The sequence below is a fragment of the Nannobrachium achirus genome (assembly GCF_963921795.1).
Source record: "Nannobrachium achirus genome assembly, chromosome: 12".
Lineage (NCBI taxonomy): Eukaryota > Metazoa > Chordata > Actinopteri > Myctophiformes > Myctophidae > Nannobrachium > Nannobrachium achirus.
Genome location: NC_137832.1, coordinates 33999019 through 34023381, shown reverse-complemented (window position 1 = coordinate 34023381; position 24363 = coordinate 33999019). Strand labels below are relative to the sequence as shown.

General features: G+C 40.1%; 2 protein-coding genes across 5 annotated transcripts in view; both read right to left on the bottom strand.

Annotated features, from left to right (window-relative positions):
- Positions 1 to 1520: 1520 nt before the first annotated feature.
- LOC308296362 (eukaryotic translation initiation factor 4E-binding protein 2-like) lies at positions 1521 to 6215 on the bottom strand. Its single transcript, XM_080739621.1, has 3 exons — positions 5814 to 6215; positions 2980 to 3177; positions 1521 to 2186 (listed from the first exon to the last, which is right to left on the bottom strand). The coding sequence occupies exons 1-3, from the start codon at positions 5947 to 5949 to the stop codon at positions 2155 to 2157; spliced, it is 366 nt and encodes a 121-aa protein (XP_080595747.1). The 5' UTR covers positions 5950 to 6215; the 3' UTR covers positions 1521 to 2154.
- Positions 6216 to 14753: 8538 nt separating this feature from the next.
- The window catches only part of ank1a (ankyrin 1, erythrocytic a), a gene marked incomplete at both ends in the record, with an annotated part of 130053 nt that continues 120443 nt past the window's right edge, over positions 14754 to 24363 (bottom strand). For all 4 annotated transcript variants that reach the window (XM_080739243.1, XM_080739244.1, XM_080739245.1 and 1 more), the window contains 3 exons: positions 14754 to 14825; positions 16389 to 16538; positions 17051 to 17137. In XM_080739243.1, coding sequence (XP_080595369.1) covers positions 14754 to 14825; positions 16389 to 16538; positions 17051 to 17137 — 309 coding nt within the window. The remainder of the gene's footprint in view (positions 14826 to 16388; positions 16539 to 17050; positions 17138 to 24363) is intronic.

Genomic DNA, 24363 nt, shown 5'->3' with positions numbered 1-24363 from the left:
TCTCCTAAAATGGGCAAATAACGATTTATATATTTTTACCTGGCTTACAGCCGTACACTATTGAAAAATTATCTAGTTAATGGAAAATTAAAACATCTAATGCTAAGTTGATGACACTAATGTAGAATCTTGTGATTGTGACTGCAATAACTCCTGCTACTGAAATTTCCAGTAGCAAGAGTTGAGTGTTACAACCTTTAAAATAATGTCTGTTCTCACACATATACCTCTGGAGTCCCTCACCCTGCCTACTATCCTGGTAGGCAGATAACTGAATGGATTTACAGTGCAGGGATTAGAGCCAATTAATAGTGTCCACCATTTACAGATACCAGTGTGCAATTATTTGTTATGGGTTTCCCTATCTTGTTGATTTGTCCTGTGATTCCGTGTTACTGATACTACCCTACATAGTAAAATCCTCAGAAAAATGATTGTCTATCCTGTATCTATTGAGGTAACTGCAGTCACACTATACTTTGAATACAATAAACGAAAGTTTATGCCATCCTGTACAACGTACTGTTCTGCAAGAACTTTAAGAGCTACAGTAGTTGACATCCCCATCTTTAAACAAAAACAACTGCTAGCATGTATTTTATTATGTATTTTGGGATCTCTTTTCAGTCCGATTTAGTTTTTCTGCATATTATACACATGGGACAGTGAATGGGAAAATGATCACATCTGAACATGAGACTATAAAGTATGTAAAATATTAAACATTAAATGTCAATCTTGAAGCTATTAAGCAACTGAACTGTAAACATGTTCAGTCTAGTCAGGGACACCACATATTTCCCACTACACATTGCAAACACCTGTTCAAGCCTAACATGAGCATTTGTGCTTCACTACACATACAAGTGGAGACTACGCGACATTTCTTATCAGAGCGCATGAAAGTTAGGAATTCTCCCAATATGCACCCCATGTATGTGGATTTGGTTAGGAATTGGGATAGCTGTATATTGACCTTTCTCCCCCTAGGCCACTGGACAAGAAAGGTTATCAATGGCTAGTGCCCTTCCTAGGGAATTCCGTTGATATCGTTTTCACTGTACCAGAAGAGCACTATGGAGGTTTCCAACAATAAATCATGAGGCACGAAATCAACTTAAAATACATTCATAAATGAACAGCCAGTATACAGGTACTGTATACCTTTGAATACTTTATGGTATCTCATCCTGTTTAAAGAGGTGTTTTATTGCTGAAAGACTTCAGAATAAACACTTCACGAGTCATTAACTTTCGCAGATAATACTGCCCTGAGGAAATGTGTATTTGGGTGACACTGGCAGCTGATCCAATGACAATACCCTGGTTAGTGAGGGGGGGGGGGGGGGGAGAGATATTCTTTCAATTTTGCACATTACATTCAATAAAGATTTAATGCAATTCAACCGGCGTGAAAATGAACACAAGAGAGAAAAACATACAGTATGTTTTCTGTTGCTTTAATGCTTTATCACTTTGACTTGTCACTGTAATTTTCTGTCACCAGAAATTGTGTGGGATACTGTTTAAACACCATCAACAAAAGCACATTTTGCATTATCTGTATGACACTTAAGGTGAAAAATGTTTTTAAATCAGCATGAACAAATGATACAGTATTATGAAAATCTGAAAGCAATATTTGAAGAGAGGTAACAGGAAAAGCGTAGCTTTAATGATCACAGAATGTTTTTTTATTCAAGTAAAAATCTGTCAGTGAAGGTCGATTTCCAATGCATTTTTGGTTGCTGAGGAAACAATTTGCCGGTATTAACCAAGTCTTTTGAAAACAGATAAATGTTTAACATTATGTGTAACAACTATAAGAAGGCACAGCTGATTGCACATTGGAACCAGTTTGTTGAGGCAAGGTGTGTGTGTGTGTGTGTGTTTTACAAAGACAGTACACAGCAAGTACACAGCAAAATCCTCAGTGTTAATTTTTCCATTTATTATTCAGAGAGTGTACAAAATGGAACCAAAATGAACCTGCAAGGGTCACTGAGGAGTGTTTACTGTGTAGAGAGTGGCTCTGTGATCATGGAATGAAGGATGGGGAAGCAGAAACTCCTCCTGAGTCTCTCTCCTCTACAGCATCTTGTGGATAATAAGGCAGCTCACATCTCTTCAGCCAGTGGCAAATTCCAGCTGAAGCTAGATATCCATTTCAAACTGTGCATCGTCACCTTAAAATCACAAAGGATTCACATATTTTAGTACACCACATACAACACCATATGCAATTAAAAGCATAGATTATTCATTACATGAAAAAGCATAGTGCTTGTAAAAAAAAAAATATACCTACAACAACTTTCTCATTCTGCAAAATTGAATATAATTGTAATATTATTCTCATTTGGGAATATTGTCATTTACAATAATTCCAAATAAGATAATTACTACAATTATCCATCTACTAGATGGCTATTTGGGACTCCATTTGCCATTTTCAAACAAAACATGCCAAGTGTACTGAACTCATTTGAGAATGAGAACCACCTTTAACCAATGTCACAGTCGACCCCCACCCCCCCACCTTCACTGCTGAAAAGTGAAAATATAAATGATATCCCAATTAGACTAATTTCATATGCACCTTACATAACCTGATTTCATGCGTCCACATCTCAGTGTGTCTAAATAAAAGATTTTGTTGATATTTGCCATCTTGCTAAAATAATCACAACAGAAGGATGTTGATTCCAGTAATAACAGCAATATTATTGTAAAACTGGCTTGACAAGCTCCACAGCCTTAACAAAAATACTTGAGTATTATGTTAGGGGATATTGCACAGTACATTGTTCATTTATCAATTTGCAACTCAGAGAAGTGTACAAACACCAAATAAAATGAACCCGTAAAGGACCAATGTTTATTCTTAGTGTTAAATGAACACTGAGGATATTCTTGTGTAGTGTACAAAGCGTAGTCAGTGTAGACCCGTCTAGCCTGTATCAGTGTCACTGTACTTACCAGTGCTCTTGTTATCAGGTGCATTGATGATGTTGTTATTCAGTGGTTCTCCCGTGTGGGCCTTCTCATTGAAGAGGTCTTTTTTAGCGGTGGGGCTGGTCACCCCTGGAATGTCAGGCAGGCCACGTGGGGGGGTCTTAGTCACTGGGGAGCTACGACACTCCAGCAGGAACTTTCGGTCATAAATGATCCTGGTACCTTTGGTTGGGAGAAATATAATAATAAATATATATATATATATATACACACAAACACACACACACCAGAGGGTTGGTCACACCTGTCGCGCTGCCGATTCAACCAACAGGTCTGAGTCATAGTGCTGGGGGCTTTGTCAGAGTTCCCGTTGTACCAGTCGGTGTCCCTTTTGTGGTCATAGATATGTTATCCATCAGTACCCTTTATGCCCATATATGTAGATCTATGATGTTATCTGTATATGCCCATATATTGGAATGTCCATATTTGGGCATATTGGTTGGATTGGCGCTCTGGACAACTGCACATCCAAACTACTCTGCGGCGGCCACCGCACTCCATCGCTGCACATGCCGAGTTTGATGTTGGTCGGTCCCATATATGCACATGACCATATATGGGCATAGCGGTCGGAGTGGCTCTGGGCAACAGGATCTCTGTATCCGTCAGAACCCGCCCGTTTTATGCCCATATAAGAAGATCACTGATGTCATCAGTATATGCCCACATATGGGCATGCCTCCTGTCCTTTTGTGCCCATATATGGAGCCGACTGATTTCTTTACGGCTGATGCCATGACGTCACATTGAGGTTAGACAGCACACTCCATAATTGGGCATAGCTGCATTGGGAAGTCAGACGGGTACAACGGGTACTTAAACCCTATACTTCATTAATCAGAGAGTTCCTCAGGGGTCTATAATAGGCTAGGCCCTCCATTTTCCCTCTACACCAAACATGTTCATGTCAGACAACAAATTGCATTAAAATAGTACATCTGCTATTTCCACTGGTGCTGAATGTTTGCACCCCCCCCCCCAAAAGAGAAAGTCTGGGGTTTTTGTTGTTAAGATAAGAGAACAGCCAGACAATAATATTTTGTGTACGCGGCTTTGTAAGGTCAGATAGATGTGGCCATGGCCTGATATTCCCACATAGATAACAGTATAAAAGGGCAAGTTGCACTGATATAGTTTGATAAGCTTTAAGATGAAATTAAATAAACGTATACTAATGCTGTTATTAATCATCTCTGTGCCAAGCTGCAACAGGACAGTGGGCCAGTGGCTACGTGACAAAAATGAGGAAGTGTAAAGTTAAATGCGGTCACATGTCTGGAGCAAACAAATGAACAGAATCGCACAAGTTAATGCGTCATTATGCACCAGGAGACGCATTGACCATATCATTTAATGTATCACCAAGCAATGTACTGTAGTTGTAATTGTGGAAGTAACTAAGTTGTACTTTTGAGTTGTTTGTACTTTACTTGAGTATTTCCAATTCCCAATACTTTTACTTCTACTCCACTACATCTTGGATCCAAATATTGTTTTTACTTTTGACTTCACTACACTATTCACTATTTGAAAACTTTAGTTACTTTGTGGATTTTGGTCATTATTACAAAACCTACATTAAACACTTCAGCCACTATGCGACAAATTGTGAGCTTGTAGATCTGCTAAATTCAAATGATTTGAATACATTTGAAAATATGAAACAGGACATTTTTTATAATGAGTACTTTTAATTTTGGTACTTTTTGATACCATTACTTTTGTACTCAAGTACATTTTTAATTCCGGTCTTCTGAATTGCAGTATCATACTTTATCATACTTTACAAAGAGATAGCATGATTTATCTTTTTTTTTTGTTGCGTGTCATCACAGCTGTAGAAAGCTATGGTCACCCATTGCACATGCAGACATGATGACTGCTGCCAGCAGTCAAATAAAAAGTCTTTATAACGATAGCAAATGCATTCATGTAATTGCCGTGTTGTTGTTGTTGTAAGGCAATGCATACAGTACTGTACAGATGGATCCATCATGCCAAATAAGGTCCAGGGGGCTTTTGTTTGATGTAGGACAGGCTATAGCTTGCTGGGGGCGATGACGGTCCTATCTCACGACCGTGATGGATCGACCTCAACCTGGTGTTGAGCAGTTTAGCCAATTTGCCACGTACATCTACACAAACGTTCAGCTTTAAAAAATAAAGTGCCTAATGAAGGCTCAAGTATGTCCCAATATGTTACGCTCAAGCAGAATTACCCATATCTTCCGTATTGTTGAATAAAACGCATTTTAATCCGATCGATCGCCATTTTCGAAAAAGCTTTTAATGTATCAGAGTGCAGTACACATCCCAGCCGATGAGAAAAATCCGAAAAGAATGGCCGCCGATCGGATTAAAGCACTTTTTATTCAACAATACAGAAGATATGGTTAATTCAGTTTGAGCGTATCATATTGTGACACCCGTGAGGCTTCAGTAAACACTTTGTTTTTGAAATCTGAATGTTTGTGTAGACTACATGGCAAATTGTCTGAACTGCTCAACACCAGGCTGAGGTCGGATCCATGACGGTCGTGAGATACGACGATCGTCATGTTTCAGGGCTAGTAGGGAGCTAACGTTAGCTTAGCAAAGTTAGCATGTCCTGCATTGGGGCAAGAGAGTGCTGTTGTTGACAGCAGGCGCACCTCGTGGGCGGCGGTGGGGTTTTAAATGGCATTTCCATTTCCACGTGACTGTTTGAAAATGTAAATGAAACATTTGGTTTTACTCGACTAATTGACCCACTTCAAGTCTTTGTGCAGAAATAAAGTAGTTGTGCTTAAACGTACCGCCGGGGGTCGTGCTAAACAGTGTTCCTCCAGGAGTGGTGCAGTAGTCGTGGGGCATGTGCTCTGCGTCGTCGATAGCCACCCGTCTGGTTGGAATGGCCTTGGTGGCACTGGTCTGCTGGCAGCCTGTAGACATCTCGGTTTACTTTAATAAACTATATCTAGCTAACTAAATAATGTCGGAAATATTTTCCTTGTACAAACAAAGCCACTTATAACGCCTGGATCAACGTTGGCTCAATAAAATGGCTACTCTCTGATAAATAAAAATAAATACCTCTTTTTCATAAGTGCAAATGATATCTAAGCTTTTCATACTACAACATGCAATCTCAGAAGTGGCCAGGTTCTTTATTAAAAGGACCTGAGCACACGTTCCTCCACTCTCGCGCTACACGTTCACGCACGCACACACAAAAACAACACACAAGACAGGAAAACGCTCTCAGGGCAGGCTCAGGGGGTTGGCAAAACTAGAGTCATATCGCCCCCTATTGATATAGAATGGTAAACGCGTGTCTTAATCCATGAGGGTGAGTCTACAATGTCTTCTAAATCTCAACAGCTTTCTGAAAAACCTATGTTTAGTGGTGCTCAAACTCAAGGACCCCCAGAATTATATGTATTCGGCCGTGGACCCCCATCCCAAAATATGTTGTTCCAGGGAACCCCCCAGAAGCAAAGATTTTAGTTAAAAGTGTTGCTTAAACTATAGTTTAAAACAAATAGACCTATATACCGGCGGTAGGCCGGTATATAGGTCAAAGCTTTGCAGAAATTCTCATGATTTTTCAAAAATAGCTGATCTACAAGCTCATAGTGTGGCACTTGGAATTGACATTTTGTGAGGTCATCTTGTGAGGTCATGTATGCACTTGTGGTCTTAGTAGTCTACTCTATTCTGAAGAGATACAGTATGGTAAACCGGTACATCACACAAGAACATTACTCTTGTGGCATGAACTTTTAAGAGCATTTCCTTTTGATAAATTCAATTAATAATGGCCTATTAGAGATATTGAAAATGTACACATACATCAATCCAGCTGGACTGGATGACTCAACTATAGCTATCAGTTAATAGAAAGCTGTTTTCAGATGGCCTCTATGGTAGGCTACCTCTAAAGACTTTGACTTAAACATTTCCTGCCACCCAATGTTATTCTATTGTTGAAATCTGAGAGCAGGGCCCCATCGGACAGGGCCAATTTAGTGTTTGTATTGTTTGTTTTTGTAATAATTGAGCTAAGTCTGGCCTACATCTTGGCACAAAGCGCTCAAAGTCTGTTATACGCCCAGGGTTACATGGGCCAAGCTTTGTGGGATGCTTAATGAAATTAACTCATAATTAGCACCGCTCACTTCATACTAGGTGAGATTGTCTAGTAATAAGCAAGTGATGTCACACATTAGTCATATACACTAAACAAAAGGACATTTCATTTCTTTATTAATTTTGTAAATGTTGAGCTGGTGTACAGGGTAAATTGTCAATAGATATCTTCTGATTTCATTTGATTAAAAGGCTTTTACATGTATTTTTTCATGTCGACCTCTCCATAACAATAAAAAAAAGCAAACAAAACAAGTTAAAATACCCACAAGGCCCCTCTTTTCCCCATGTTGCAGGCATTACCCAGAACTCAACAGTCTCTTGGTAGCTACAGCTGTATGATGCTAAAAGTACATCCATAACATAACTAGAATCCCAGTTGACAAGTAAGGGTGCATAGCATTCTAAGTAAATATATATATACTTTTTCATATATTCCATATATATATATATATATATAGCCTTTTATGTTAAAAACACTTTCTGTGCATGTGCGCATTTGCATTCCTTAGTATTGAGTAATATGCTATTGCGTTAATAATGTCTTCAATCCATTCTAAACGAATATACATGTGTCCTCTAGTTTTTGCAACAGTAAATATTTTTGCATGAACTTGGTGCATGTCATCACCTCAGTAGTCCTTCAGTGCAGGGTTTTCCATTATTACATGTCATTTTGTCTAAAGTAACCACCCCTCCCTCTCCTTGCACTTAAATGGACTCCTCCAAACTCCCCTATAGCTTGTCACCATGCGGAAGCCTTAGAACTGGCTCAATGTCCTATTCGGTAGGGGGGCAGCAATCGATCAGGGGTGGGCTGTGTTGAGGGAAAATGCTTGTCGTCTTGAAAGCCTAGCCAGTGAAGCCACCACGTCGCCCCACAGTGCCATCTAACCCAGGGGTCTTCAACGTTTTCAGGCCAAGGACCCCTTCGTTGAGAGAGAGATACTTAATAAACTTGACCTTTCACTCTGTACTTAGTCTGCTCTTTTACCCCCCCAACACAAAAGCTCTTTGCCAAAAAATAGCAGATCTACAAGCTCACAACGCCTCGCAGCGCGAGGCATTGTGATCTTGTAGATCTGCTATTTTTGGCTAAAGTTCTCAGAATATGGACACTAGGGTTCAAGTGGTTAATATAAAAAAGGAGAAAAAAAAACGTTTCTATCACTCAAAGATTTCGAGGAACCCCTGTAGTAACTCTGGGGACCCCCTAGGGGTCCCAGACCCCCTGTTGAAGACCCTTGATCTAACCTTTAACTCGCCAAACAGTGGCTGTTGAGACTGCCCTCCTTAAATCTGTAGATGTCCCCCTATCAACATTGGATTCATACGGTAAGTGGCCCCTGGTTAAACAAAACACACTTACACAGTAAAATGTTCAGTGTTCATTTAACTCTGAAAGTGTACAAATGTAACCAAATGTATCCGTAACCCTTACTTGGATCCATTTGTACACTGTCTAGAAGCAAAGGGGACCATATTACATTACAGTAAAAATCTTTACTTAACAACACTTTTTCCAAACTCTGTGAAGCAGGGTTAAACATGAAGATAATCTTTGATGAAACAATATTTGTTCAAATATAACACAACTTATTTTGAGGCTTCTCCATTTTACTCACTCCTCTTTGCATGGGTCTGGGTGATATGTTTTTCTTGCATGTATGCTTCAGATGAACTGGGAACTAAGACAAATGCTTGAGGAACAGCAGAACCTGAGTTGAAATAATAGAATTGATAGCCTATCATTCTAACATACTGTATAGTGTATACCTACTGTAGCTTATACACAGACCTTACATTCATAGTTTCTGGCTACAAACCCCGAATAATAGATGGTTATTTATTGCAACATTTCAATGGACTGTTGATGGATTACATGTATCTCTGTGATGATCAATTGGAGATCTAATGTAAAGTTAGGAAGCAATGTGTAATGGTAATCCATATAATAATGGATTGGCACACTTATTGAGGTAAATCAACATTAAAAAATGTGTTTTGTGAATCTGAAATATATATTATATATATTCTGGGAGCTTCTTCTGTACACCCATTTGTAATATCACTATCACACCATATCAATATCATCTATCTCTGCGTATCCAATACTAAATAAACCTCTCTCTCTCTCTCTCTCTCTCTCTCTCTCTCTCTCTCTCTCTCTCTCTCTCTCTCTCACTGACACACACACACACACACACACACACACACACACACACACACACACACACACACACACACACACAAGAATCTCTCTTTCGGTGAACATGAATGTCGTTAAGGCTTAAATAAAGTATGAGTGGACGCTGGACACACATCTCCATTCACTTAATGAGTAACAAAAACAGATGGGATGGCTGGTATGAAGTTCTATACCTTTAATCTTTTGAGCCCACAGAAACACACAGGAATCAAACCCTAAATTCTGTGAGGAAAAGAGCAGCAGTTTTTTACTACAGTATGTTGATTTACGTCTTGACTAAAATATATATACAGTCTATATATATTTCTCTTCCAAACAAGCAAAGTAACAAAGTGTATATTAATGTTTTGACATCATCTCTGATTGAAGTAAAGCTATGATTAACAGATTGAATGCCCAAGCTTAAGGAGATCATGAACTATGATAATGAAATCATGACACACACACACACACACACACACTCCAACACGAGCGCACACGCGAGCACACACGTACACACACACACACACACAAACACACACATTCTACTCCTTTTATAAGTGTTATTGCTTCTTCTGTAGTGAAGTTAAGACAGTAAATCATGTAGGAGGGCATAACAATAAAGAAAGGACTGAGACAAGAGACAGGTGTTGTTGGATTTTGGGAAGAGCTACTTGGGCTCACAGTCGTGGGGTCAGTATTACAGTTTCTCATCACAGTGATTGGTGACTGGCTGTCTTTGCTACACTCCACGGAGCCAAGATAACAAACATTGAACTCAACACGTCCACAACACAACGCTCTCTCCTCTCTCCAGCTGACTCGGCGCTACATTATTCCCAGTGTTTCACCAGTTCCTTTACCCATATCAAGTGACATCATCTGCCGATGCTGAAGTGGTCTATTAATTCTCCTCATATAGGTAATGATGAGGTCAATATATATGGCCCAACACAGAGACACTGCTACTAAGATGAGGGTGATCCTGACCCCTGCTGGACAAGGACAGGGATGCTACATCTACTCTGAGAGGCTGCCTGGGCTGGACTGGACTGTGCTGGGCAGGGCCGGGCTGGGCTAGGGGAGAGGACTGGGCATGATAGAATTCAAACAGAAGAAGGGAGAGAACACAGGTAACAGGTTTTTGGCTCATATATGAGACTTGATCATTACAGGTTCCACGAGGACAGTACACATTAACACAAGGAAGGAGTTAAGAGATAATATTTCATGACACCTGTCTCTCATATCACCCTCCACAAAAAGAAACCACTCTGAACAGATAGGTAGAAGTGTAACACAGAAGCCTGCCCCGCCTTCGAAACTCACAGAACCACGGTAATTTGCTGAAGCCAGGTGCCCTCTAAACTCCGACACATCAGAAGCAAAAGGGTGGAAGCACATGGAAATCACAAATCAACAAACAAAGTGCCACACAAAAAACTGACGGCTAAAACAGGCAGAGCGACACAACAGTTTGAATTGTTTGTTCTCATACCCACAAAGACCTCAAGATATATAGAATAATATATAGGTTCAGACCGAATGAACCAAACTAGAAAAACAGGGAGGAATACCGTAAGTATCTGGAACAGCAGCATCATTGGCATCGCATAGGGTTCTTATAACACAAACGACACGCACGTAACACACAGTCACGTATAGCATTTTAGTGCATACCATATTATGTACAACACCGATAACCTTGGGTGATAGTGAGCATACTGACGTTTGAGCACTGGGACATTTAGTAGTTTGAAACTTGTTTGTGACGTTTGTAGCTGGAAGAGTCATATTGAGCCTAAGTTATACTATGTTGTATGACCACGCCTCCCGCCCAAAATAACTGATTTCCAAGTGAACATGGACATACAGCGAAGGATAAATTAGGCTTCAGTGTGGTAGGGAGGAGGGGGGAAGTAACCTGTTGCCTAGAGATTATGCAATTCTCATTATTTTACACTTTACCGCTTCACTTTCCCTTAAGTTTGACAGACTTGTCCTGTTTATTTCGAAAACGGGCAAGTGTCTGAGCGTAGGCCTACCCTACATTGCATGCCCGATTTCCCGTCCCATACAGGAGTGTCCTGTTCCCATCCCTCCCCACCCTTTTCCCGCCCCATATTCCCTCATTATTTTAGTTAAAGACAGGCCATGCGGCAGCAGTCACTCATGCTGATACAGATAACAGGAAGCACGTTTTGGTTGCTTGTTTTTTTTTTTTTTTTTTTTTCTGTTTGGTTTTTGTTTTATACGAAACAATCATGCTTCTAGCTTTGTTTTAGATGTTTTGACTTTTCTTTAAAAAAAAAAAAAAAAAAAGGTAAGAAAAACTACAAGTAAATCCATATCCTGCTCTTCTGGTGCGTGCTGATAGTTGGCATAGCCGTCTTGATTTCTTAAGATTGAGTTGGTGTTTGTTGCTGTCATTTCTCTTCGTCTGCCTCTTCACGGGCCTTCATCCTCCGGTCACCTGCTGCCGGTCATGTGTCTAAGTACGGTGATTTTGGTGAGTGGCTTCCGTCCTGTGGAGAACCCTGTGAATAGAGGAGAAAAGTCTGATTCAGGACATAAAGACATACATTTAATTAACAAACTACAGCTGACCAGTGGAAACATATACTTATACATTAGGACCAAGGAATCTATGAAGCTGTCACATGCATCCACTTTGCAAAACACATCCTTTTAGTCAGAAAAAGGGCAAATGTATACTTTGTCACCCAACCGTTTCACTCAAAAATGTCCAATTCACAGTTGTACAACAAAATATAAATTTGGTTTAAAAGTGTGTGTGAGCCTTTGCGTCTGTAATTATTACACACAGTGGTCTAAAGACAGCCCTATGTGTTGCTATCAATCTGTCTGTCAAACAAAAATGTCCCTCCATTTGCTAAATATCTTTGAGAGTTGCTTTGATGCAATAAAGCAAGGTAGACTACATACGCTCACTACACCATGAGACAACAGGGGTTACCATTCGATAGTATGAAATGCCAGTGAGGAATGTCAGAGGCTTAAAGCACAGGTCAGTCTCAAAAAGTTTGTAAAACATCAGACCAACATCTTAACATGCGTGCCCGCCCGCGCACGCAAGCACACACGCACACGTGCACGCACACTCACATGCACACATGCGCACGCGCGCGCACACACACACACACACACGCACACGCACACGCACACGCACACGCACACGCACACCCACACGCACACACACACACACACACACACACACACACACACACACACACACACACACACACACACACAAAGCAGCTACAGTTGATTCAAATAGCTTTCCTTTCAAAGGACAAATGCTCTCACAGATTTGACCATAAAATAAAAAGTCCTCACTAGCATTCTGTTTGGTTTGCACAACATGCTTTAGGGCACTCATGTAACATTAGAGCAGAAGAAAACAAAGCAAACAGCCTCTTTGTATTATAATCGCCACAACAATGAATATTTCTGCGTAAAATGATGACGACAATGATGATGATGACGATAATGATGATGATCATCATTAATAATAATAATAATTTAATATTAATAACAGACCTATCGCTAAACCCCTCCCCCTGCGATGATTGGACCACAGCGTAGCAAAACACTTCCTTGGACAAGTTGGCAGCAAATTTGTATTTGCAAATGGGATCCCATTGGATTCCATGTTATTTAGCCTTATTGATGATGATTAGTTATATTAATATCAAGAACATTTATATTACAATATGTTGAAACGTTGCTGTTGGGGGACCTGCAACAGTTATTCTGGGTACCCAGAACGTTTGAAGGGTGCATTTTTTTAAATTCCTTTTCTGGTCTGGTCGACCACACTAACAGCTAAACTTCGGGAACGTGACTATTTCACGCCATAGATATCAAATGTTTTATAGATTTATAAGCAATCTGCATGTTAATAAACATGTAGCCTAAATTTGAAGTAGTTTATACTTTTGATAGCTGTTGTGTAATGGAGAGTTGGTATCTCATCTGTAGGTTACTAAGTTTGAAGCTCAACACACCATCCCCATGGATCAAAAAAATTAAAATAAAGACACAAAATAACGCACTGTTTAAGTGTGAAATTCACTTGTATGTATATTTATTAAGTGCTGCTATTTGTAGTCTTGCTTACCCTGTGGTACCTGTACATAAAATTATGTCCAGTGATAATGTAGGCCTAGTTGGTTGGTTTGACGGTTCTCGAGATACACTAGGGACAGTCATGGCATGCACGCACGCAGAGATTGCGCACATTTATGGATATATGAATGGCCTGTATTTGCTTTACTGTACAGACTACTCTAATAGATAATATGTTGCTGCTATAGAGTGTCACAGTTTAAGCCCCGCCCCTCCCTCACTCCGGTGTCGGAAGCGTTTTCCCAATGCATTTCATCCATAGACATTCATTGTCACTCTACCTTGTGGAAATTCAATTTCTATATTATATATTCTACTATATACGATCTGATCATTTCTATAACAATATTTCTGAGGTAACCGCAAGATACACGAAAGAAGAAGAAACTCCACCAATCAAAGACGTCGATTTCACCAGATGTACATTTTTAGCAATATGGGTATTGCAGTTCTTCTCCGTGCGATCTTTATTAAAACATGATTTTACTAGAACTAGAGTGATTGCATACATACGCGGGGGTTCTACAGGAGCATATAAAACCATTTTACAACCACAAGCCTACTGGTAAGTGTTCATTGAATTGTTACGATTGTATGGCTGATCATGAAATCCCCTATGGGGTAAATGAATGGGCAGTTTACTTCCGACACCTCACTGCGACGCTCTATCACTATTGACCATTTAAACACAGTACAAATATTGGCCTAAAGATATAATCCTCCTAACCTTCTAGTATTCTTTATGGTTCAAGGGACATCAAAGTGTATTTTGAGCCTATGCAAGCTTCACTGGTTTACAACATTCAAAGAAGTAAAATAAAGGGAATGAAATTAGAAAGTTCCAAACATTGTTGTTTTCTTCTTTTGAAGTAAAAAAAATAAATAAAGAAAAATCTAAATCTATTTATTTGAATATAACCATACTTGTTTCCTAACCAAAGCAGAATAATAGTCCAAGTATAAGAGGCATAAGAAAATTAAAAATTAAAAAATGACAATGACAAGTGCCAATCCACAATTTCAAGCACTGGAAAGGGTGCTTCTGCACGCTTTACCAGTAATGTTAACATTCTTAACCAGTAGTTAAATTGTTGATTCACATCAAATGTCATTCTGTATTAATAACTTCACTGTCAGTATTAGTACTGAATTAAAGGCACATACAGGAGCATTTAATCCAGAGAGACAGGATTAAATGGTCTAGCCCACAGGTCAGACGAGGCTCTGTGGGTCAGTCCCGTACCTGCAGGGACGTGGCATTCTGTCTGCCTCACTGCTTTACTCTCCGCAGACTGGCACATTTCACTATCTGAGCACCCTTCTTCACATCCACAATATCCGGCTACATCAGGGGGGGAAGGGCGGCAGGAGTGATGCAAGAGAGCCAGGGGTCAAGAATGGAGGAGAGGAGGATTGATGAGAGTACAAGGAGAGGTGGGGGAATATTAGTCGTTTAAAATAATGTGACGAAAAGAAAATGGAGCAAGAAAAGAAAGGAAGACGGGGAGAGCAGATGGACGCCACAGTGAGATGATAAACAAGGGGATATAAAGAGAACAGAAACAAAGGAGAGTAAAAAGAAGATAGAATTGTTTTCAAATAGGTGAGTGGAGGAGTGCATGCAGGGAGAAATTATATACAGACAGCCAAGTGTGGACAAATAGGATAGGTAGGAAAGACAGGAGATAAGATAAGAGGGAAACGGTATCAGAAACATCCAGATTGGATATGGAAAACACCTGGGTCAAATATTATTTGGAAACTATTTATCTTATTTGTTTTAGCTTACTTCGGTGCCATATGGATAATGATGAATTTTGGTTGACGAAAATTGACGAAAATGCTAGAAACAGTGGAAAGTTTTCTGCAATTCACAACTTAACTGACACAACAGTCGCTGAATATTCTCCCAATTTTGGCACAATTGTCTCGTATCCTGGCACACCAGTGTACATTAAAACAATATCCAATAATTATTTACAAATAAAATTGGACTCAGGTTTTATTTAGAGAGTCCTGCAGGCCGGAGTGATACAGCACACAGTCACAGTTATAGGACCACAGACTTTAATGGAGGCTTAGTGGACAGAAGAGTCAGTCAATGGGATTACTGATGGGAAGAAAATGGATTACATTACCAGTGCAACAAGAACCACAATCCATACATTCAATTACAATACAGTATGAACTCTGTTTTCAGACCACAGATATTACTGGTACCAATGAATACTGCAATACTGTATGGGGTTATATGAAGCCAATAATCTGAGCCCTGTTTGTTGTTTCAGCCGATCCTGTGAAACAACAGGCAAGCCACAATGCCACAGCAAAGCACAAAAGCAGGTTCAGTAATTTTGCCTAAATGCAGACCCTGTAATAAACATGGTAAAATGAAGCCGGGGTGAGTGAGTCTTACTGAATGATATGAGCCAACAAGGGATGGTCAACAAGCACACAACAATCCAACCACAATACTCATTCCATCTGTACAGATTTAGGACTGATATAAGATGAAACAGAACTTATCTTATAATCACACAAACACTGCTTGGCCTACACTGTTCCATAGCTCATGCAGGTTAAGCCCTATAGGTAGTAGGCTGGCAAGTGGCAAAGCTGGGTCATGCCAATCTTTCAAGCTCAGTGTGGCACACTTAAAAACCACACATCATTTGCTGCAGGCGATGATTTCAACATGTAGTCCAACCCATCTACATGAATTCAACAGATTCTAGAAAGGCGGCCACCATCGGGCCATATAATGCAACTCAACTCAGTCCATTGAGTCCCCCCCCCCCCTCACACACACACACACACACACTTATAGCAAAAGGGGAGCCTTAGATGTTGTGAAGCCTCAGCCTGTCATGGGCTGGGAGACAGACAGGCCAGACCAGTTGCCCACCTTGCTGCTGTCACGACCCAGGATGGCGTAATTCATGAACTGCTCAGCATCGATCTCCATGTCGTTAGCATCCAGAGAGCTCTCCACGCTCACCTCCTGAACCCCTTCCTCACCCGAACCCTTTCCCCTGCGCACAACCTTCCGCACAGTCTGTCACATCCACCACAAACACACGTATAACGTACACGTACACAGACACAACCATACAGAGAGGTAAAGGAGAGATTGATGATGAAAGCATGGAGTAGTGAGGAGAGAGAGAGAATAGTTGATGGAGGACAATACAAGTGAGAAAGTGACAAGAAGGAATGCTATGTTGAATGGAATTTAGCATTGTAGTTGTTTAACATTTTACACATAGTAGAGTTAAGCTAATGGAAATAATTAATCAATCAATCAATCAATCAATCAATCAATTTGAGATGATGAGCGAATCATCTACAAATCTAAAGGGCAAAGGCTTGCACTCTTGCTATGCACTACACACCATAAAAAGGACATCTTCCCATGCTATGATGTGGCAATGATCATGATTATTACTAATGAACTGCTCATGATTATTAATGGTATAATGATTTCTTAGCTAGTTTGTGCAGGCGTTGTGAGGAAACCGTTACCAGACCACCAGTCTACAATACAGAAAGCATACTGGGATGACTGACCTTCTTTGTGACAATGTTTCCATGCTCATCTGTGAACTGCTCCTCACTGACGTGCTCTCCTCCTGGAAGGTCTTCTGCCTCATCACCCTGTGGAAGAAAAAAAAACATTTGTCATATTAAATATTGACATTTGCAAGAGCAAATTAACACTTCTACATGATGGAATGCACTTCAGTTCTTAATGGCAGTTGACTCTTTAATACATAATCAAAGTGGAATCTAGAGAGAGCCTTAAAATGCCTCTGTAGTGTGTTAGTTTTAGTTTTGCATTGCAATATGGGGCGGTCAGAAGAATTGGTCAGAAGAATTGGCTTTTTTCACTACTTCTGAAGAAAGACAGAAAGACTATAGTTTTAGTTGTTGTTGTAAAGCCTTGTTTTTATTTGTATTTCAGTTAAATGATGCGTAGCCTAGTTATAAATTCTAGAGGTTTACACGTGGGCTATATTGTATGTGACGTGTCAAGCAGCTGACCAAATTGGAGGTCTTCTTAAGCTCAGCTGCTTCATTGTACTTCCTCTCTGCCACTGAATGTTTGTACACACTTTGTTTGTCCCACCACCACTCCTGCACCACCTGTAAGCTCTGCCTTCCCTGGGGGGTTGTCATATATCCAGAATACAGCATTTTTGTAAATAAAAGTTACTGTATCTGAAATGTTTTAGTCAATTCTAATTTACGTTAGCTTTATTTAACTATAATAACCCTGAGACAGACTGGCGGACATCATGTTGCAATCTTTCGCGTGCTCGTGTTGTCATGTATCGCGTAGTTAGTATGAAAATCTGTTATATTTGCTTAGCTGAGGCTTCATACTTGCTGCTCAGTCGCAGCTAAAAACCCACTCCCGCTAGACTAGAGACAGCGATAATAAGGGGAGAGGGGTGGGAGGAGGGGGAGGTGGTTGTATTTAGAAGCAACAATGTAAGACCTATCGAGCTCACGTAAATGGTGCTGTTCTGTGGCATTAGCACCTGTAATTACAGCTGATGAGGTTCATGATGATGCAATTATTCCTCCTAATAATTAACAGGGCGCCCTAACACAGCTATTTATGAGATCAAAAACAATCCAGCACTCTGACAAGTCCACAGGGAGTAGGCCAGGGTAAAGCCTCACTATCCTCCACAATCCACAGAGTCATAGGTCATTATTTTTGTTGAGACCAGGGTGGGGGGTGGGAAAAGAAGCGAAATGCCATAGGGCTGGAATCCCAACTGGTTGAGCCAAGGGGAAATCAGTTCACATCCATAATAGAACAAGACAAACTTAGCCACAGTTTAAATTTGCCCCCCTTATGTGGTTCTATAGTATTATTTTAGTGCATGACAATAGTGGAGTCAGTAACGCACTTTTTACTTCAAGTCATGATGCAAAGGTCCCCTTTGGTATGGAAGTACCTTAGGGCCATAGGAAAGAATTTATCCAAAGAGACATGTTCAATCACCCTTCATTTTCTTTTTATAGCCATTTTAAAAATGGCCGCTGTTAATAAACCACTATTACACCAGACCCCATATCTTTGCTTCTGTTAGAGCTATAATAATAATATTGGTGTCAAAGTGTACATTTTTGGGGTCTAGGAATTCAATTAAATAGGTTTCAAAGCAAAAAACCCAATACTTCACTAATTAACATGACAGCAGGGGGTAAAATATGCAAATTTCATGAAAAATAACACGTTTAAACAGGGTAACTTACCCCCCCAACCCTCCCCCTAAACTTTGAATCACCTTTCCTTTGGTATGGAAGTACCTTAGGGCCATGGGAAACAATTCATCCAAAGAGACAATTTAGATCACCCTTCATTTTCTATCTATAGCCATTTAAAAAATGGCCGCCAACAACAAACCACTATTACACCAGACCCCAACTTTGCTTCTGTTAGAGCTATAATAATAATATTGGTGTCAAAGTGTACATTTTTGGGGTCGAGGAATTCAACTAAACAGGTTTCAAAGCAACAAACCCAATACATCACTAATTAACATGACAGCGGGGGGTAAAATATGCAAATCTCATGAAAAATAACACGTTTTAACAGGGTAACTTACCCCCCCACCCCTCCCCCTAAACTTTGATTCACCTTTTCTTTGGTATGGAAGTACCTTAGGGCCATAGGAAACAAGTTATCCAAAGAGACAAGTTAGATCACCCTTCATTTTTTATCTATAGCCATTTTAAAAATGGCTGCCGACAATAAACCACTATTACACCAGACCCCATGTTTGATTCTGTTAGAGCTATAATAATAATATTGGTGTCAAAGTGTACATTTTTGGGGTCTATGAATTCAACTAAACAGGTTTCAATGCAAAAAACCCAATACTTCATTAATTAACATGACAGCGGGGGGTAAAATATGCATAATTCATGAATAATAATACGTTTTAACTGGGTAACTTACCCCCCACCCCTCCCCCTAAACTTTGATTTACTTTTCCTTTGGTATGGAAGTACCTTAGGGCCATAGGAAAAAAAACTAATCCAAAGAGACAAGTTAGATCACCCTTCATTTTCTATTTATAGCCATTTTAAAAATGGCCACCGACAATAAACCACTATTACACCAGAACCCATATCTTTGCTTCTGTTAGAGCTACAATAATACAGTCTGTCTTGCACTTCCAATGGAGTTCATCACTGCTTGGTGGCATGTGATCAAATTATCTTCCTTTTTGAAGGAAGAGGGAGAGTCGAGCATTAGGACACAATCCTAATGTTGTCCCCGGAAACACCATACAGCTTCTGGAGACATTTCTAGAGAATGGGTGTGTGGGTGGAGATCATCTCAGTGGTTGGGCTAGGGCCAGAGAGCAGCTGAAGAGGTAAGGTGAGTTCAGGCAAGGACTGCCACACAGACTGTCTTCTTGCCCTTGCCAAATGCTGTGTTGCTCCCCATTAAAGCATGGAATGCTGGCAGTGCCATTGCCTTGGATGGTCCAAGACTGAGCAATGGCATGTGCTGGAATATACCTGGTAAGGGAAAAAAATATCCAAAAGAAGGGGAATGTCAGACAAATTCGCTTCAGTCTGGGAGAACACCAGATCCCATCAGTCATTGAGAAGCCGGTGATAAGTTTGGAAATGTCTTCAACCGCACTCTGAATGACAGAGATTCCATCAAGGCAACCAGTGCTGACCTGGAGGGGGCTCCCTGGAAGATTCAAGGCCTGTGTCTACCAGCATGAAATGCACCCAAAAATCCTCTGGCCTCTACTCATCTATGATCTGATGGCTGAATGAAGATGGCTGGGATTGCCACGCAGCCTAAGCAAAATCGGGCTGTACAGGAAGACCAATAATAAGTTCTGGAAGGAAGCACTCCCAAACTAGTGACATGATCAGTTGATCACAATCACATCACGTTATGAATGTATGTAGGTTCCCAAATTGTGAAAAGTGAAAAATGGTTTGGTTTGTTGCAACAATGACTAGTTATCTAAAGTATGGTAATAGTGTCAAGTAGTGTGAGGATTAATGTTAGAGTGTTTGTGTTTGAGCGCCGCTGCAGAGTTCATGTGCAACCTCTTCCAGAGAGATAGATGGAGATACTAGAAACTAAACTGCTGGATGTCCCTAGTAATAACAATAATTGTATAATATCCCTTCATCTATCTAGTAGTCATATGATTATGTCATACAAAATTAACAATCTAGGCATCACAATATTTTTGTTTCAGTCAGTCACAGTATTATTGTTTTGTGAACTCCCAAAATGTTCACAGGATCTTGCTGTAGATTAAACGCACTGACTGACTTTGCTGTTAAAACAATGTATGCGCATACACACAGTACACACAAGAATGTCATGTTATGCCATTCTCATATAGCCTTATATGATCTAGCCTGTTATACAGTAGATGTATTCTCAGATCATTATAGCCAACCCTTGTTTTCCATAGCTTAGCTAACTAGCCAAAGTTCTGATTGCATGCAGACTCATTTTTGCATGTAGGCTAATCATTTTCATACTTCACCCAATCTGAATAGTCCTATACTGCTTATTTTTCCTCCTATTCTATTTCCTATGTATAGCCTATATGCTTCACTCCTCATGTGCATTTGCTTGAGCTGCTATTGATTAGCGATTGTATATTCTGCACAACACCTGCACATATTTAAGCTGCTACTAAAAATACAATGTAGTGTTTTATTGTTATACTGTTTTATATTGGCTTGCATGGGAGGCTGGGCTCAAGTCAGAGTTCTGGTGTCTCATTCACTTGCTGGTGATGATGGTGGTCTGCACTTTTTATTATACTGCATTAATAATACAGTAGCTGTATCTGAGTGTGCATGTAATGGATGATTATGTGTAGTGATCATGGTTAGATCAAGCTAGAATTCCTGGACTTTGTTTCAAGAGCTAGCATTGTCAAATTGTTACACCAGACACCACATTTTTGTTTATAGCCTGCTTAGGCTACAATAGTAAAACTAAAAGAGTGAGAAAAAATGGTAAATGGTGTTACAATTTGACAAATAAGGTGAACATGATTGCTGAGGCGATCACGGCTACCGTATCATTGTGAGACATGTCATTCAAACAGTAACAAAGTGTTCCCGGTTGGCCGGTTCTCCGCTTGCATGGGGGGGCCCATACAGATTTCTGGCCTAGAGGCCCAGAATTGCTAGTGACGCCCCTGCCCCCAGTGTTCAGGTCCAAGAAAAAGCCGCAAATATGATCGATTATACTGTACACACTGAGTAGTTCTCATTTCAAGGCGTATTACTGCCCTCTAGAGGCACAGTCCCACCAGTGCAGTGCAGTCGGCAGCTCAGCTCAGCTGTTCTGAATGAGTTTAATTAATGCGACGCGATAGTGACAAGCAGGCAGGCAGTGGCCTGCCTGCCTTGAAATCTGCGTAAAACAACTGTGTAATTCAGCTCAAGTGGAGGGGATATGTCCCCCCCTCCTCGGGGCAAAAGTGGGGGGGATATCACCAAAAGTGGGGGGGATACGCGCGCACATACCTCCCAGATATGTCCCCTTCACTTTTAAAATGCCTCCTGCGCCCCTGGCTGTAAGTGTAAATGATGGCTGCCATTTTTTTAAACGTGTATATTTCAGTAATGAAGGGTGATCTAATTTGTCTCTTTGGATAATTTCTTTCCTATTATCCTAAGGTAGCCTACTTCATTGCCAAAGGTGGAGAAAATGTAACGTTACCCTGTTAAAACGTATTCTTCTTTGAATATTTTACTTCTGTTGAAACATATTGTTTTTTTTTTCATTGAAACCTTGGATTACTAGACCCCAAAAATTTACACTTTGACACTAATATTATTATAGCTATAACAGAAGGAAATATATTGGTTCTGCTGTATTGTTTTGAATTGTGGCGGCCATTTTAAAAATGGCTATATAAAAAAAGGAAGGGTGATCCAACTTGTCTCTTTGGATTAGTTTTTTCCTATGGCCCTAAGGTACTTCCATACCAAAGGAAAAGTAAATCAAAGTTTAGGGGGAGGGGTGGGGGGGTATGTTACCCTGTTAAAACGTATTATTTTTCATGAAATGTGCATATTTTACCCCCCGCTGTCATGTCAATTAGTGAAGTATTGTTTTTTTTTTGCATTGAAACCTGTTTAGTTGAATTCCTAGACCCCAAACATGTACACTTTGACTCCAATATTATTATTGTAGCTCTAACAGAAGCAAAGATGGGGTCTGGTGTAATAGTGGTTTATTGTTGGCGGCCATTTTTAAAATGGCCATAAAAAGAAAATGAAGGGGGATCTAAATTGTCTCTTTGGATTAAGTATTTCCTATGGCCCTAAGGTACTTCCACACCAAAGGAAAGATGAATCAAAGTTTAGGGGGAGGGACGGGGGGTAAGTTACCCTGTTAAAACGTGTTATTTTTCATGAAATGTGCATATTTTACCCCCCGCTGTCATGTTAATTAGTGAAGTATTGTTTTTTTTGCTTTGAAACCTATTTAATTGAATTCCTAGACCCCAAAAATGTACACTTTGACACCAATATTATTATTATAGCTCTAACAGAAGCAAAGATATGGGGTCTGGTATATTGGGGATTATTGTTGGCGGCCATTTTTAAAATGGCCATAAAAAGAAAATGAAGGGTGATCTAACTTGTCTCTTTGGATAAATTCTTTCCTATGGCCCTAAGGTACTTCCACACCAAAGGAAAGGTGAATCAAAGTTTAGGGGGAGGGGTGGGGGGGTAAGTTACCCCGTTAAAACGTGTTATTTTTCATGAAATTTGCATATTTTACCCCCCGCTGTCATGTTAATTAGTGAAGTATTGGGTTTTTTGCTTTGAAACCTATTTAATTGAATTCCTAGACCCCAAAAATGTACACGTTGACACCAATATTATTATCATAGCTCTAACAGAAGCAAAGATATGGGGTCTGGTGTAATAGTGGTTTATTGTCGGCGGCCATTTTTAAAATGGCTATAAAAAGAAAATGAAGGGTGATCTAACTTGTCTCTTTGGATAAATTCTTTCCTATGGCCCTAAGGTACTTCCATACCAAAGGGGACCTTTGCATCATGACTTGAAGTTAACAGCTTATTTTTCGGCGTTACTGACTCCACTACAAGACAAAAATCATTCAAAATATTAGATTTACTTGCGCAAGCCAATTCTTTGCCAATTAAATATACAGCATTTCCATTATTATTAAATAGTTACTATACTATATATATATATATATATATATATATATATATACAGTATTTTCTGGACTATAAGGCGCACCTAACTATAAGGCGCACTGTCAATGAATGGTCTATTTTCAAACTGTTTTCATATATAAGGCGCACCTGACTATAAGGCGCACATAATGGACACTACCGTCGCGTTATGCATCCAACAGATGGAGCTGTGCTAAAGGGAATGTCAATGTCAATGAATGATCCATATATAAGGCGCACTGGACTATAAGGCGCACTGTAGTTTTTTGAGAAAATTAAAGGCTTTTAAGTGCGCCTTATAGTCCGGAAAATACGGTATATATATACCACCAATACTGCCAACTGGGGCACACCCCTCAACTCAACTGAGTCCTGTCCAAACATATATCCATGTCAAGAAAAACCTTGCATCCTCTCGTTGTTTCAGGACATAAATACACACTGCGTCCCTCAGCGTTTCCCTAAATGTGTTCCCCGTTCTACCGCTGTCTATTGTTTTCCGTGGTTGTATGGTTCTGTGGTACCTTGAGGATGACCCTCCGCCGAACCACTCTGGTGGTAACGTTCTCCTCCTCATCGGCCAGTCCCTCCACCTCCCCCAGCTCTCGGTCCAGCTGAGCGTGTATGAAGGCAAGTACCGAACGC